The sequence below is a fragment of the Sinohyriopsis cumingii genome, chromosome 5 (genome assembly GCF_028554795.1).
Source record: "Sinohyriopsis cumingii isolate HCF-2022 chromosome 5, ASM2855479v2, whole genome shotgun sequence".
Taxonomy (NCBI): domain Eukaryota; kingdom Metazoa; phylum Mollusca; class Bivalvia; order Unionida; family Unionidae; genus Sinohyriopsis; species Sinohyriopsis cumingii.
The window spans coordinates 65,796,737-65,810,747 of record NC_142965.1 but is presented as its reverse complement, the minus strand read 5'-3'; the positions used below and the strand labels follow the sequence as shown (position 1 = coordinate 65,810,747).

At 34.9% G+C, this 14,011-nt stretch overlaps 1 protein-coding gene across 4 annotated transcripts in view; it reads left to right on the top strand.

Moving 5' to 3' along the window:
- LOC149799341 (DNA-dependent ATPase/E3 ubiquitin-protein ligase HLTF-like) overlaps positions 1–14,011 on the top strand; it is a 125,037-nt gene that overhangs the window by 76,534 nt on the left and 34,492 nt on the right. For all 4 annotated transcript variants that reach the window (XR_016421161.1, XM_089958663.1, XM_089958665.1 and 1 more), the window contains 2 exons: positions 5,998–6,133; positions 8,515–8,694. Coding sequence is in view for 3 of the 4 variants with exons in the window: in XM_089958663.1 (XP_089814789.1) it covers positions 5,998–6,133; positions 8,515–8,694 (316 nt within the window). In the remaining variant the exon portion in view is untranslated. The remainder of the gene's footprint in view (positions 1–5,997; positions 6,134–8,514; positions 8,695–14,011) is intronic.

Genomic DNA, 14,011 nt, shown 5'->3' with positions numbered 1-14,011 from the left:
TAGTAATTTTTAAAAGAGATTTAAACCTTTTGTTTGTTTCTCATTGTCTTTTATCATTTTCAGTTACAAGGTTTGTATTGCAGTTATTACAGTTACTTAAGTATTTTCTTTATATTTAACCATGCCACTTTATGCCAGTCTCTTCTAGAGTGCACTGTGATTTATATATTTAGGTAAAACGGACATTTTATTAATTTGATATTGTAACAATCATGTTATTTCAAGGTTGGCAGTAAGCATTAATTTTAATAAAGTGTGCTATCTGAAGCCAAGCTTGGTTTTATATATTATATGTCATAGAATCCAAATGATTGTAATCTACTTATCTACTCCAATAGCCCATCTTGCCCATAGTGGTATTAATTTTAAGTCAATGCCCATTATACTAGTTTCACTGATTTGATAATTAATTCATTGAGCAAGCACCAATCAGCATAATACATAACTGTGTTGTATGGAATGTATAATTTTGCCATGTGTTATGTTTTCTTTGCAATTATAGACAACTAACTGTCTAATTAGTATATATAAATATCATTCTATATATTGATAACATCTGCTGATCTCGTTAAGTTCAGCACAAGATTTTCGGAGACCTTTAGCAAGGAAGACACTGATCTGAGTAAAATGTTGAGGAGTTAAGGTGTCTAATTAATAATAATAATAATAATAATAATAATAATAATAATTTATTTATAGAGGGTGACTCATTAGTCAAGGATTATTCTCTCTTGAGACCCTCTTAAGGAGAGTATAACAATGCACATTATATGACGATGGCAATAATTACTGTCAATTTTGACATGTTTAGTATTAAAATACTAAATTCCATTATCTATTAGAAGCACATACATGCTCATCATCTCTTCTTAAATACTCTAATATTTTCAGCAGATTTTACATGTAGTCAAAGCTTGTTCCATAGAACTGTACCAGAGTATTGAAATCTCTTTTTAAATTGCTCTGTTCTTGGTTTTGGTGCTAGAAGGTTTCCATGTGATACTGATCTCAACTGGTATTGTGTTGAAAAATCCTGAATAAGTCCTGAAGATACTCTGGTGCAGTTCCATGTAGACATTTATATAAAAGAACTGCCTTGTGAAAATCTATCCCATGACAGAACACCCCACCCCACCCCATGGATTCCCTATATTTTCTTTCAAAGTTGAACCCCTGTATTTGGAGAGCCAAATCATCAGCATCATCAGAAAGAAAGGTTTCACATAGACCTAGTATATTGACTGATCTAGTCTGCTGTAATATTAACTTTATCTCTTTCAGTTTAGGGAGGATGTGTTGAATATTTACTAGGTTGATTACTTGCAGACCTCTTTGCAGTCTATTAGATGCAGTGTCATTTGCATCTTTGATAAGTATCATTGTTGCACAAGCTGTTCTCATGTAATCATTGGATACAAATGCACAAAGTCTGGTCACATTCGAGTAATACTTCTCTGAGATGGATTATTTTGAGCTACATTAGTCCAACAGTAAGTTGGAATTTATTTTATCCACCAAATAACAAGTTCTATAACCTGAGAAAGCCTGATTTAACATTTTTAATTATTATAAAATTACGGAATGGACATTGTGACGTTCTCAATTCGCATAGTTCCAATATCAGCGTATGGCTTCTGCAACATGCCACTCTGAAGTTCGATTTTCCTGTTTCCATACCAGTGCTGGTGATCGATCCTGACTTAAAATCATTATTAGAGTAAAATCACGTAAGAAACCTTTGCTGAGCATGTGGATCTGTTTGTGAATATTATCATTTGTGTAAAGAGTCAGATTGGTATAAACACCTGTAATTTCACAAACACCCAAAACTGTTAGAAAAACACCCAAAACTGACACAGCATTAAATGAATTTAATGCTAAGATTGAAGTGATTACTGTTTCTGATCTTTTTAGAATAGAAAAAGTACAACAATGTATTAACAGAGTTCTCAATTAGAGAATGACTTCCCTGTATATAATTGTGGATGTTGAATGTCGCAATGTTTCAGTGGAGGACACTTAAGGGTCCAGTGATCACAAAAGTCGCTGAACAAGTTCCATGCAGATTTTGTTTTCAAATTTAGGTGTTACTGACAAATTGAACCACCAATATTATATCATAGCCAGGACTAGAAGAGTTTTTTTTAAATCACGCAAAGTTGCAGCAAAATAAATTTGATAAATACTATATTCATCTGCCCACATTTTTATCACCATTTTACACAGTCATTCATTTCTTGATCTGTGATGGACTATTTACTACCTCCAATGGAACTGAAAGTTCTGGCTCCCAAGTTCATGACCCTTGCCATGTGTCTATCACGTACAGATGAGCCATACACAGCTCGAGCATTCTGCAATTATGAAATAACCCAAACAAAACAAAACTCCTTGTATTACTTCATAACCTCTGTGGGCATATGGACACATAATAATTTAAGCAGTAGCAACGTCGTCAAGTGTTTTTCCGAACAATATGGAAAGATCATGTTATTTCAACTTGGTCAGCTGCAGGTCATGGACTTGATATATTCTTTGAATATGTCCTTGGACAAGTTAGTGAACAATCTCCTGGCAGCAAACTTAAAAATTACCAGTAGATACTATGATTAGGTGCTAGTGTTTCGGTGCAAGCACCTCAAACATTTACAGGTTAACGAGGTCAGGTTTCTATCCCAATGAGTACATGAGCAACTAGGATGAGTTTGCTGAAACTTGGTTACCACCAATCAAAGCATTTGTCGTCACATAATGATGTTTCTGCCATTTACTACTCGCACAAAAAGTTTGTACACATTCGAATGCAAACATACAGGTGACTATTAGGATCTGTATCTGTGCACCAGTGTATTATTGGTCGCTGATGTTTTTGGAAGAATGTCATGATACTGCAATGCATGTGTGCTAGTTAGATCCTGTGCATTACTTCTAATCACCATGAATGACTTGGGATGTGTTGTTATCATAAATCAAAATGAGTTAGAATTGTTCACCTATATTAACCAGCATCTGCTTATTCATGGTTTGATTTCAATGGTGAGCCGCTGATACCTGCTGGCAAACAACCCAAACCTGAATGGGTATAACCCCGCTGCTGCTATCAGTTACATAATATATTCTTTATACCAGTAACATGTTCTGGCTGGGCAATGATGCAACCGTTACATGTTTTTGGGTTTAACGGGATTGATCCCTCATTTGTAGACTTACAAAAATACATACGCGATTAAAAAGCAACAGCAACCACTGCCACTTCTTTGAAGTTGATCATGACATAGACAACAGTTATCCAGTGGTACCTGAGGTGTTGTTGTTGCCTGGTACATGGCTGTTACTGAGTCCACAGTCGTCAGTAAATCAGGATGCAAGAAGACAAAATTCACCAAGCCAGTTCCACTTCTCAATGCAGGAATACAATGATGTGCTACACATATGAGATTTGCAGCTGTATTTGCAATTGGTTATGCATCTGTCATAGATTCACTAAGTACATGGTTTTCAACAGCATGCTTGGATGGCCATGGATACCCGAATTAATACGGATCTGTGCACAACCACAAGGAATACATTTTTAGAAAGATTTCTGTCAACTCATGAACAATGATATGTTCAAAAATAAAACATGGAGAATCTGCATAAACAAATTCAAATCACTGACCTGGCATTTAAATCTTAAAAGATCTTCAGTGGTGGACTTATTATTTACAAGGAAAAAAGTCAAACCTCAAAATGACAGAGCCTATCTACGTTTATCAGTATTTGTCAGTATCTTAAATCTGTTTTGCCAGGAATAGAATGAGAGGTTGTAAACCGACATTCTACTGCTGTTGATGCATATCACAACAAATAATGTGTATGCGGACATGACACATTTAGTAAACGATTTTGATACTAGCAAGTATCCAAATAATATCCATTGTTTAGTAAAGGCCAACAGAAACGTTGCTGGTAAATTTACAGATAAGTGCTACAATAAATCAATTGAAGATTATGTAGAACTGCGACCTAAAATGTACTAGAATCCAGCAAGAACATTAGAAGAGGCTAAAGCTGTCACACAAGTGGCTGGGCAAAAAGACCTACCATACGAGATGTGCATGGACTGTTTTCTAGACCAACATGATTTCTCACACAGATATGATAAGGTATTGGAAAAATTTCATTTGTTTATACCAATGCACCATTGTAAGTTTCTCCCCACTTGATACTGAAGCAAATGAACACTCCTAATGGAATTTTTACTTACCCATTCAGCCATCATGTACTAGTGCATCAAACAGAGTGGTGGCAGTACTGTATTCTCTGGATCAACTTCCAATTCCTTTTGCAAAATGCATGGTTTGGATTCTTTGTTACTTAATCATTTTTGATAGGTCCCAAATGACAACTTGTTGAATGCATTGTAGTATCAATTCAGTCTGAAATTGTAAATACATCAGTGGACCAAACGGGGTCATTTGCAGTATTACATATACCACTCTAACTTGTTTTCAAGTGGTTGCAATGGTGATGAACTCAGTGTATGATTGGAAATGTGGCCTCCCATCACAGTCTTTTTTTGAATTGCTATTTTTAATCAGATCACATGCACAACTTCTATGTTTAGTGCCGCTGTAAGTATTCGAAGTAGTGTTATCCATACATGATAGACCTCTGAGGTTTTATTAGCAATTCTTAGGCGTAGTGATGTCCAAATAATTGTTCCACAAGTGTGTAATTAAATCATTCACCAGTTGCTTGATGACAATGATTAGGTGCATTCACATCAAACCACCCTCATGAAATGGTTTTTGCTACTATTTGGGAGAACCGTCACAAGCTTATCTGGTCAACCATTCTTGAATAGCTTTATAGAGACCTTTGCTAATGTGTCCATGGCAGCTCCATCTTTTTAGTACTCAAGACTGTGATATAATTTAGATAATGACCAGATTTTGTGTCCATGTTAGTTTGAATTTAATATAATATACTTTCTAAATCAATCTTGGCTTTCATGCCACCTTTGATGATCGATCTTGCAATTCATTCTGATTGTAGGATGAATCACGTTCATGTATAGATGAAATCTACATCTGTTAATTTCCAAACAAGTTGCAACGAGATACCCTGATAACCTTGAAAACATTTCTGGAGATCAGTTGTACTCCTAGAATCTCAAGCAAGTACTCAAATTGAGATCACATACAATGATTAGGCAGTCTATTATGACCAAAATTGGCTATGCTACCATCGACAGAAACAATGCTGTCTGTGGTTAGTAAAATTATTATTGAAGCCAGTTAACAAAACTGTCAGATTCAGTGATTACAAGTCTAGCAATGGGAAGAGGGCTGCGAACTTAAGTTTTAAGTGACAATGGTGGGTTTGCCTTTAACTCTTCTGCATCACTTTATGACTCCAGCTTGGGCCACTTTCACTTTCATAGAATATTAATGATGATAGCCCATGGGTTGAATGACATGCTATGCTTGCTTGCTAAAATGAGCAATAGTCATGGGTAGAGAGTGTGTGAAAAGTAATATAAATCTAAAGCCATTATTATCATACTACTGTTGGATATCATGTTGTGTAAATTTGAGAATTGCTTACGATGGGAGAGATGATTGCTGCCACCACATGAAAATAAATAAAAGAAGGATTACATTGAGAAGAGATTGGACAAGAAACCTTTCACCTCCCTGGGTCTGGAACTGCAGTGTTTGACTCTAAATGTGGGGTCATTATGGTCATAGTGAATTATTTGGACCTTTCAGTTGAACTTTATGTTGCCTTTTTTGCATCAGATCACAGTTCTATACATTTCAGATGAATCTGATTGAAACCAACAATTGCTATACATTATACTATGTTGCATCTTACTGAAAATGGTACTACCTTACGGAAGAATATTGACTCTCTTACTGAGAAGGTCTTGCATCGGTTGATACAATCACATCCTGCTTATTTCATTAGTAAAGCATTTCAGCTCTCATTGTCATTTACTCACTTTCAATACAGGTACTCCCATTCAGAACTACATGAAAGATCTGTGGTCGCTGGTCAACTTTCTGCAGATTAACCCTTTCACACACTTGCATTGGTGGCACAGGACCATAGAGAAGCCCCTGGAACAAGGGGATGAGAGAGCATTTAAGTGAGTTTATTTTAGATAATTGTATTTTGATTTGTTTTAAATAGAGCAAAATCCTCCATGCTTAGGAAAACATGTAATATAGAGTATCAATATATTTGTATGCAGTCTTATACTAAAATGAGCGAGCTGTAGTAATTGGATTGGTCACGACTGTAAGACTTATGATCCAATGGGTCACAGGTTCAGTACACATCTGCCTTTCCACCTATTCCGTGCTGGCTGCCTGTCTGTGTACTTGGCTAAAATTAAGCTCATTGCAACAATTTCCTAAACAAGATATATGCACCAATGTGTTTAAAGTGCCATTAAAACCCAACCTATACTTGTCAAACCTGTCAATAGCAGTCATTATGGCAAAAGGCTAAACTGGTTATTGAGCACATTTGTCCTGTGTACACAGGTTCAACTTTTAAATTTGATTTTTGAACATTACCATGCATTGAATATTATTATTATTATTATTATTATTATTATTATGATTATTATTATCATCAATATTGTTTTCTATACAATGTACACCTTAATTGTAATTATGAGTGTGTGTTTTTATCTTATATATTTATGTTCCACACAAGATTAATACATCTTGCTCATTTTAATCCATCCTAGATATAAAATCATCACCAACTTAAAGAAAATCTTACTTTGTCTATGCTTTAAAAAATATCTAGATTGGTTAGTGCCATCTGCCATGCTGGGCTTTTGTCCCAAGGATATAGATGTGATCTCAATAATTTAGTCCCATGTTTAATGATTAGAACTTGTTAGAATACTATGATGCTGAATCGGTGCAGATTTGATAAATTTTTAATTGTTACATTTATCGGTAACATGTGGCAAGGAATTTTCCCATACTTTCATATGAAATTATACTTAGTTAGATATTAATTCAGGTAAGTGTTATGCAAGACTTTAATATCAGCCTATGCATCACACCTGCCATATTCACAGACCATGTTAAGTGATTTGATTTTGTGACTCAAAATGTGTGTTTTAATAAGATGGGGGGGGATGCAGTGCACGTTACCAAAAAAGCGATGCAGAATTGAGAATAAGCCATCTTTTCATATAAGCCTATAGAGAATGTTGGGAAATTCAGATTTGAACTTAATGTCTTATTTTACAAAGCATTTAATACATTTACAAAATAAATAATTTTTAGACTTGGCATTGTCAAATATCATCATCATGCACATATGCAAACACTGACATGATCACAACCATACTGATATTATATAAAAGTATACATCAAGTTTCTGTCTGTAAAATGCATTGGATGACAAAATTTAAAGTTATTTTCATGCAGTTTGTGCTGTTTCCAATAGCTAAATAGGTGGTTTGAAGGTAATGCAAGTGTCATTTAGTCTTTCATTAGTCTTTGCACCCACTTGACACTGAATGGTACTGTCATCCAAAATTCCATGTGGGAATCTCAGATCAAATCCTGGTCAGAATGGAGTTGTTCATTACGAATTAATGTTAGCATTGTCAGAACTGTATCTGATGCAGTTTAACTCTGTTAACCTGGAGTTTTGAAATAATTATAATTTTACTAAGATTTGCTTGCTTTTTTGATGATGTATTGCTTTCTGAATTGCACTCTTCCAAATGAATAACACTTGAACTCTATTCCGACAACCAAATACTCATAGTGTGCATTTTATATCTGGAGTAAAAATATGACTTGAAAGAAACATTGTAGCTGATCACAGACTTGATTAAAGTTAGCTTCAAATTTTCACTGAATGGAGTGATGTCTCTTTGATGTACATTAGCATGTCCCTTTGGTGTACTTAGATGAATTGCTTGTTCTACTCTGTGTACTTTATCTATGCAAATCAGCAACATGGAGTCGCCTACATCAAAATTTTGACTCCACATATCATCCAATCAGGCCTAGTTATTGTCAGATAATTAAGTAATATTTAAAAGGTGGCTGTTGATCTCAGTCCGTCATACTTTTTAATTGTCTCCTTGACCTATGGATAGGTTTAGCATAGGTTTGTGCTGGACTATTTATTATTCATACGCTGGACTATTTATTATTCATACATGCTGATTACAGGGATAATAATATTGCAGTGGTCAAGAAATCGCGTTTTGTTTTTGGTATTTGTTTTGCTGAAAACTCTTTCCAACTAAGATTCACAAAAAGCATTGCTTTCTGAAACACAGTCAGGAGTTTGGGACCCCAAATCATGTTCTTTGTTCTTTGTGTGACATGGTGTAATATGGCAGGTATGTATAATACATTCCCATGATGCTGAATTGGTTCTATGCTTAGCTATATGGCAATACAGTTTTTGTAAAAAGTTAAATGAAGATGACACTGTAAACATCGATGACAGATAATAAGAGAATTTGCTTACCTTGATGTGCAGGCGTGTCCAGCACTTAATGAGTCACATAGCGTTAAGAAGAACCAAGACTCAAAAGGTTAACGACAAGCCATTGGTTGAGCTTCCTGAGAGGAAAATGTATCTGGAGCACATCACTCTGTCAAGAGAAGAGAGGGACACTTATGATGCTAAGCAGAATGAGGGGAAACTCATTGTGAATGCGTAAGCCTTCCAGCTGTTGACTTAGATGTAATATACCGGTACATTTTCATTTTACAGACATTTAACATCAATCTGAAATGTCCTGTATTTGACTCAAGTTTAATGTACTGAACTTTTTTCTATTTATAACCAAGGATTTAAAAAAGGTAGGTGCCTGTATGTTTTTTTCAAGATTTTTTTAAAAAGACAACAATCAATAGTATGGTTAAAAGAATAAATTGGGATTGAAGTGTCGTTTCTTGAATATTAACATTTGCAAATGCATGATTGATTATCAAGGGCTATAACATGCAAGCAAAATGGTACTAAGAGAAGTCACTTTTTAAAAGCAATAAATGTTAGGGTTCTCATACTCGTAATGTCCATAATTATACAAAACAAAACTATAAATTACATAATTTCTGCTCGCACCAAATTCACAGTGCCTTAACTGGGTCCCAAGTATATTTGATAACCCTAATTAACTAGCCTAGCAGTGGAAGGATAATGACTGTTGAAAGCAGATGATTGCTAAAACATCGTAAAATAAGAACACTAAATGATAACTTTTTGATATGGGAAGACTTTGATGAACAATGGCCATTACAGGAGGTCAGGCTGTACATGTAAAATTATTTATAAGCATAAAAAATAAACAGAAAAGATTATACTCAGGAAGCAGTAGCTTTTGTTTAGCGGAACCAGTTATAACCAAATAGCTGTCATACACCTATAATGGGGGTCCAGTAGGCAGAGTGGTCTAAAGCGTTCATCATTACGGATCGCTGTCATCTTGCCTCTGTCTGCCTGGGTTAGAGTCTCAGGCTCTGCCAATGTGTGTAAGTAATAAAGTTTGCTAGTAGCTTCACGTTGGTTAGTGGTACTTCCTCTGGCTTTCCCAGAATCTTCTTCCACTAGTTATATTGCCTACCTTGTGATGAAAAATGGCATTACACCGTACAACAACAATAAACACAACAACTTGTATCACACTCAGTTTTGTTTAATGAGAAACAATAATTAACACATGAGTGATTTTTAATCCACATAATTATTTTTTTACCTATCATAGTGCACTGGTACATTGGGGTTTATTATAAATATATTATTTTCTAATGTGCGATTAGAAGAGCTTTATCATCTCAACTTTCTATGTGATATCGGCAGACATCACAAGCACTGTGATCATGATAGTTTTGGACTGTGGTTACTGATATAGGCCATGGCCTTCTATCCTCCATGACTTTATATTAATAAAAAGCCACATGTTTGTGCACAAAAAAGGATTGTAAAATAAATGAGAGTAACCAATATGCAATCAGAGAAAAGGACAGTCATGGGGGGGGAGGCAGTGATCTATATCAGTAATCATCAAAACCCCCATTATCACACTACTATGGCAGACATGATTATAATGATAATGATAAAGTTTTCAATCAAGCCTTAGAATAATACTGATTGTTGATTTACTTCATATAACACATTTATGAACTACTACAGAAATGAGATTATTCATCACCATTTCACAGTGTGGATGATTTATGTTGCAGAAAATATTTTCTTTAGCAGATAATGTTGTATTTTTTACCATTTGTGACAGAAAATATTTGTGTTAATGAATTAACTTAGTATATAAATGGAGAACAAATTTATATATATAGATGCATATATTATTTTGAAAGAATTTATGGAGATTTCTAATCATGGCATTATTTTACCAGATGAATAGAAAATGCACAATATTACAGAAAATATTTAATATTTCTTTTGTTCGACTGTATCATACAGATTTATTAGATAGACCGAAAATAAGTTATATATGTTTTCAAACACATAAACATATAGGTAAATTAATTAACTTAGGATTTATGTTGGAACAGCAAAGATATGAGGTTGAAAACTGTTTTCAGAAAGAAATTTGTTTTTGGAGTCATTATCTGATCACTGCCATGTCTCCTCCATCTGTGCCGGTTCAAGTCTCAGGCTTGTAAGTATGTGAGAAAGCTTATCAGTAGCTTTCCATGGGTTGCTGGTTCTTAACAAGGTTTTCCTGGGTTGTTCCTCCCCCAGCTATACTGACTGCCATGTATAGAATATCCTGTGCTGAAAATGACAATAAATGCAAAGCAAAAACAATATTGAGGTTGTTGATCAAGAAATAATAATAGTTCTAACTTTGAGCACAGATGAATGATGAGAACAACATTGAAATATGAAGTGAATATAGCAGCTTTAGTAGTGAATATAGCAGTTTTAGCAGTGAATATAGCAGGTTTAGTAGTGAATATAGCAGCTTTAGCAGTGAATATAGCAGGTTTAGTAGTGAAAATCACCAAGGGTAAAGAACTTAGAGAATTGATTTTGGGCTTTCATATTTTGAATCACCAAGGACAATTCTACGCAAATAGTAGAAAGTGTGAAAAGATCAACAGTGACCTAAGCCGTTGGCGCAGAGTTATGAATTTTGTAAAATGAGATTCAGGTGCAAAGGCACAGGAACCATGGAGTCAAAATATAAACAGCATAAATCATGTGATGACATCTGTTCAAGCTGTCATCATTTACGTGTTAATATACATTTTTAATAATCATTGTGCATTGATTTGACTAAATATTGAATTGAAGAAAAATATATTCAAACACCAGCATCGATTTGAACATAATCTTTGGTGTATGCATCCTGGTCAAAGATTCTTTGCTTGTAAGGCACTGCCCAGAGTTTGTAAGTTATTTTCATAGGTGACATGTTGCAAGTAGTTTTAAGTAACTTATATGATGGAGATCATATAAACCTGAAGTTATGAACACGATAAGTCAAAAAGATAAATGGTGAAAATACAGATGACTAGTTCTATTAGAAAAGATAATTTCTAAATATAAAAAAGTTAAATGTAATTGGGACAAAATCAATGTCAATGTGTATGCCTTGGAAATATGAACATTTCAACAGAATGGACCATTATGAATATTGTAAAGCATACTTAATCACATTTCATGCTGGTACAGGTGGTCAACCATGTCTTAAATGCAGCAGCTTGTCAAATCTTATAATCAGCTTTGACAGTAGTGGGCACCATTAATACTGGCCGCCATGTATAGCCTATCGTGCTGAAAAATGGCGTTAAACCCCACAACAACAACAACAACAACAACGACAGTAGTGGGGATATGTCTGTGAGTATTGTTGTGCTTATTGACAATAATTTCCTGAACCTATGATTGTACACACACCTGACACTGTTGAGGAAACAGAGGTAAAAATAAACTAAATAATAGCTAGAGTTGAAGTGATTGAGTTTACATTCATAATAGAGTAGCACAGAAATTAAAACAATTTTCTGATAAAATTTGCAATTAAGGGATAATTTCCTTATGCTGAAGCATGTTGACTGTGATTCATCTAAGACAAACTGTGCAACAGCACTGAATACGAATACCAAAACAAATGTGAAGAGCCGAGACACATGTGTTATTAGGACCTATGATTGTGTAACAACTACAACAGAATAAACTGCAGCCATTTTTAATGGCACCATAAATGAAATGATTTGCACATGAGCATAATATACCGATATCAAGAGGTGCATGAAAAGCTGACATACTTGCATCTTTATGTGTGTTATAGGATGAGCGAAAAGTTTTTGTATTGCCTTTGCTATTGCTACCAAGGTTGCTGAGTATGTTCCTGAAAAAGAATGTTGTTGTCGTATCACACATACCATTGCTAATGAAGCTGCATAGAAACCACAGCAGTTAAAAGTACCTGCATTTATGTTTCATAGATGCATTGTTGAATTAGAAAATTGTGTGTTGATTATTCCACATACATAAAAACTAAGTCAAGATACTAGACATCTTCTGCTAAATATGATTCTTGAAATCATATCGGTGTTATGTGCGTTGATAGATAAGGTGTTAAAAAGGATACTGTTCTTCAGTGGCATTTAATTATGCCACTTGATCCTATCAAGGATGGGTCAAAAATCGCAATAACCTGGATTCACAGAGGTGCTCTTATAATTTTGAATGCAATGACACAAAGGTAACCAATGATCAAATCAACAAAGGAATTGACAAGATTCTTGACACGTTGAAAATTTAAAACACCAACTCATAATAAGGTCGGACTTATGATAGATATATTCAAGTTGAAGTACATTGTTTTATGCACCGACTTCCATACCAACAACAAAGTATGTTCCACCACAGTCAGTGATACTTGTAAAGGATAGCTGTTTTGAAATGGGCAATTTTATTTGCATTACATCCCATGAGCGAAGAGAAAGACCACCAGCAAAACTTCTAGCAATACTTAATTGGGTGAAGTTGGTTTCGATGATACAAAATTTATGGTACAGGTTACCAAGACCACACTGAAAACATTTCAAACACTTCATCTGGGTATTGCTGCTAATGTGTTCACTTGGGATGAAGGCTTGTATCCACTTGCATTATCCCCACATATACAAGCAAGCAGAACCAGACTGAATTGTTGTGGTGAGTGATATCATTGGTTCAGATCTGCTATCTCTTATGTATGGATAAAGAACCGTGTCCAGTTGTTTAATCATTACACAGCAATCTCCATGGTAAAGAGTTTCAACTCAGACATTGTTTGCATGCATTTAGCACATAACAACGGCTTCATAACTATGCTTGTTTCTGTTGGAATCTGTAAAAACCCATGGCATATGATTATGTCAAAACCTGGGTAAAACATTCTGCAAATGTGCAGGGGTGCAATGAAAAAATGCAGGTACACTATATCTTCAATGTGGACATTGATTTTCTTATCATTCCTGTGAATTACCAGGTCCAGATACATAAAACAAATTCAATACAAGTTGCTGAACTAATCACTTGCATGGCTTTTTAAGCGAGTCATTAGTGACAAATCTGATTACAACGATTAATGACTCATCAACCAAACATTGAACCCAATGCTTAAACTATACTACCATCAGCAGGAACTGTGTCAGTCATGGTTAAGTAAAATAAATTATTAATGATGACTGTTCAATTCAGAAGCTGCTAATTTAGCAACTGAAAATATAATAAGTGGAAATGACTTTGAAAAACATATTGTATTTAGACAAAATCAATAATGTATAGTTCACCATGGCCAAATTTAAATATAAAGCTTATCCTGCATTTTATATTGGGGCCCCGAGTGGCCGAGTGGTCTAAAGCACTCTCCATTATAGATCACTGCCATCTCACCTCTGTCTGCATAAATTCGAGTCTCGGATTCGGTCAATGTGGGTATGTGAGAAAATTGCCAGTAGCTTCTTGAGGGCCAGTGGTTCTTTCTGGGGATTTCCTGGGTTCTTCCTCCACC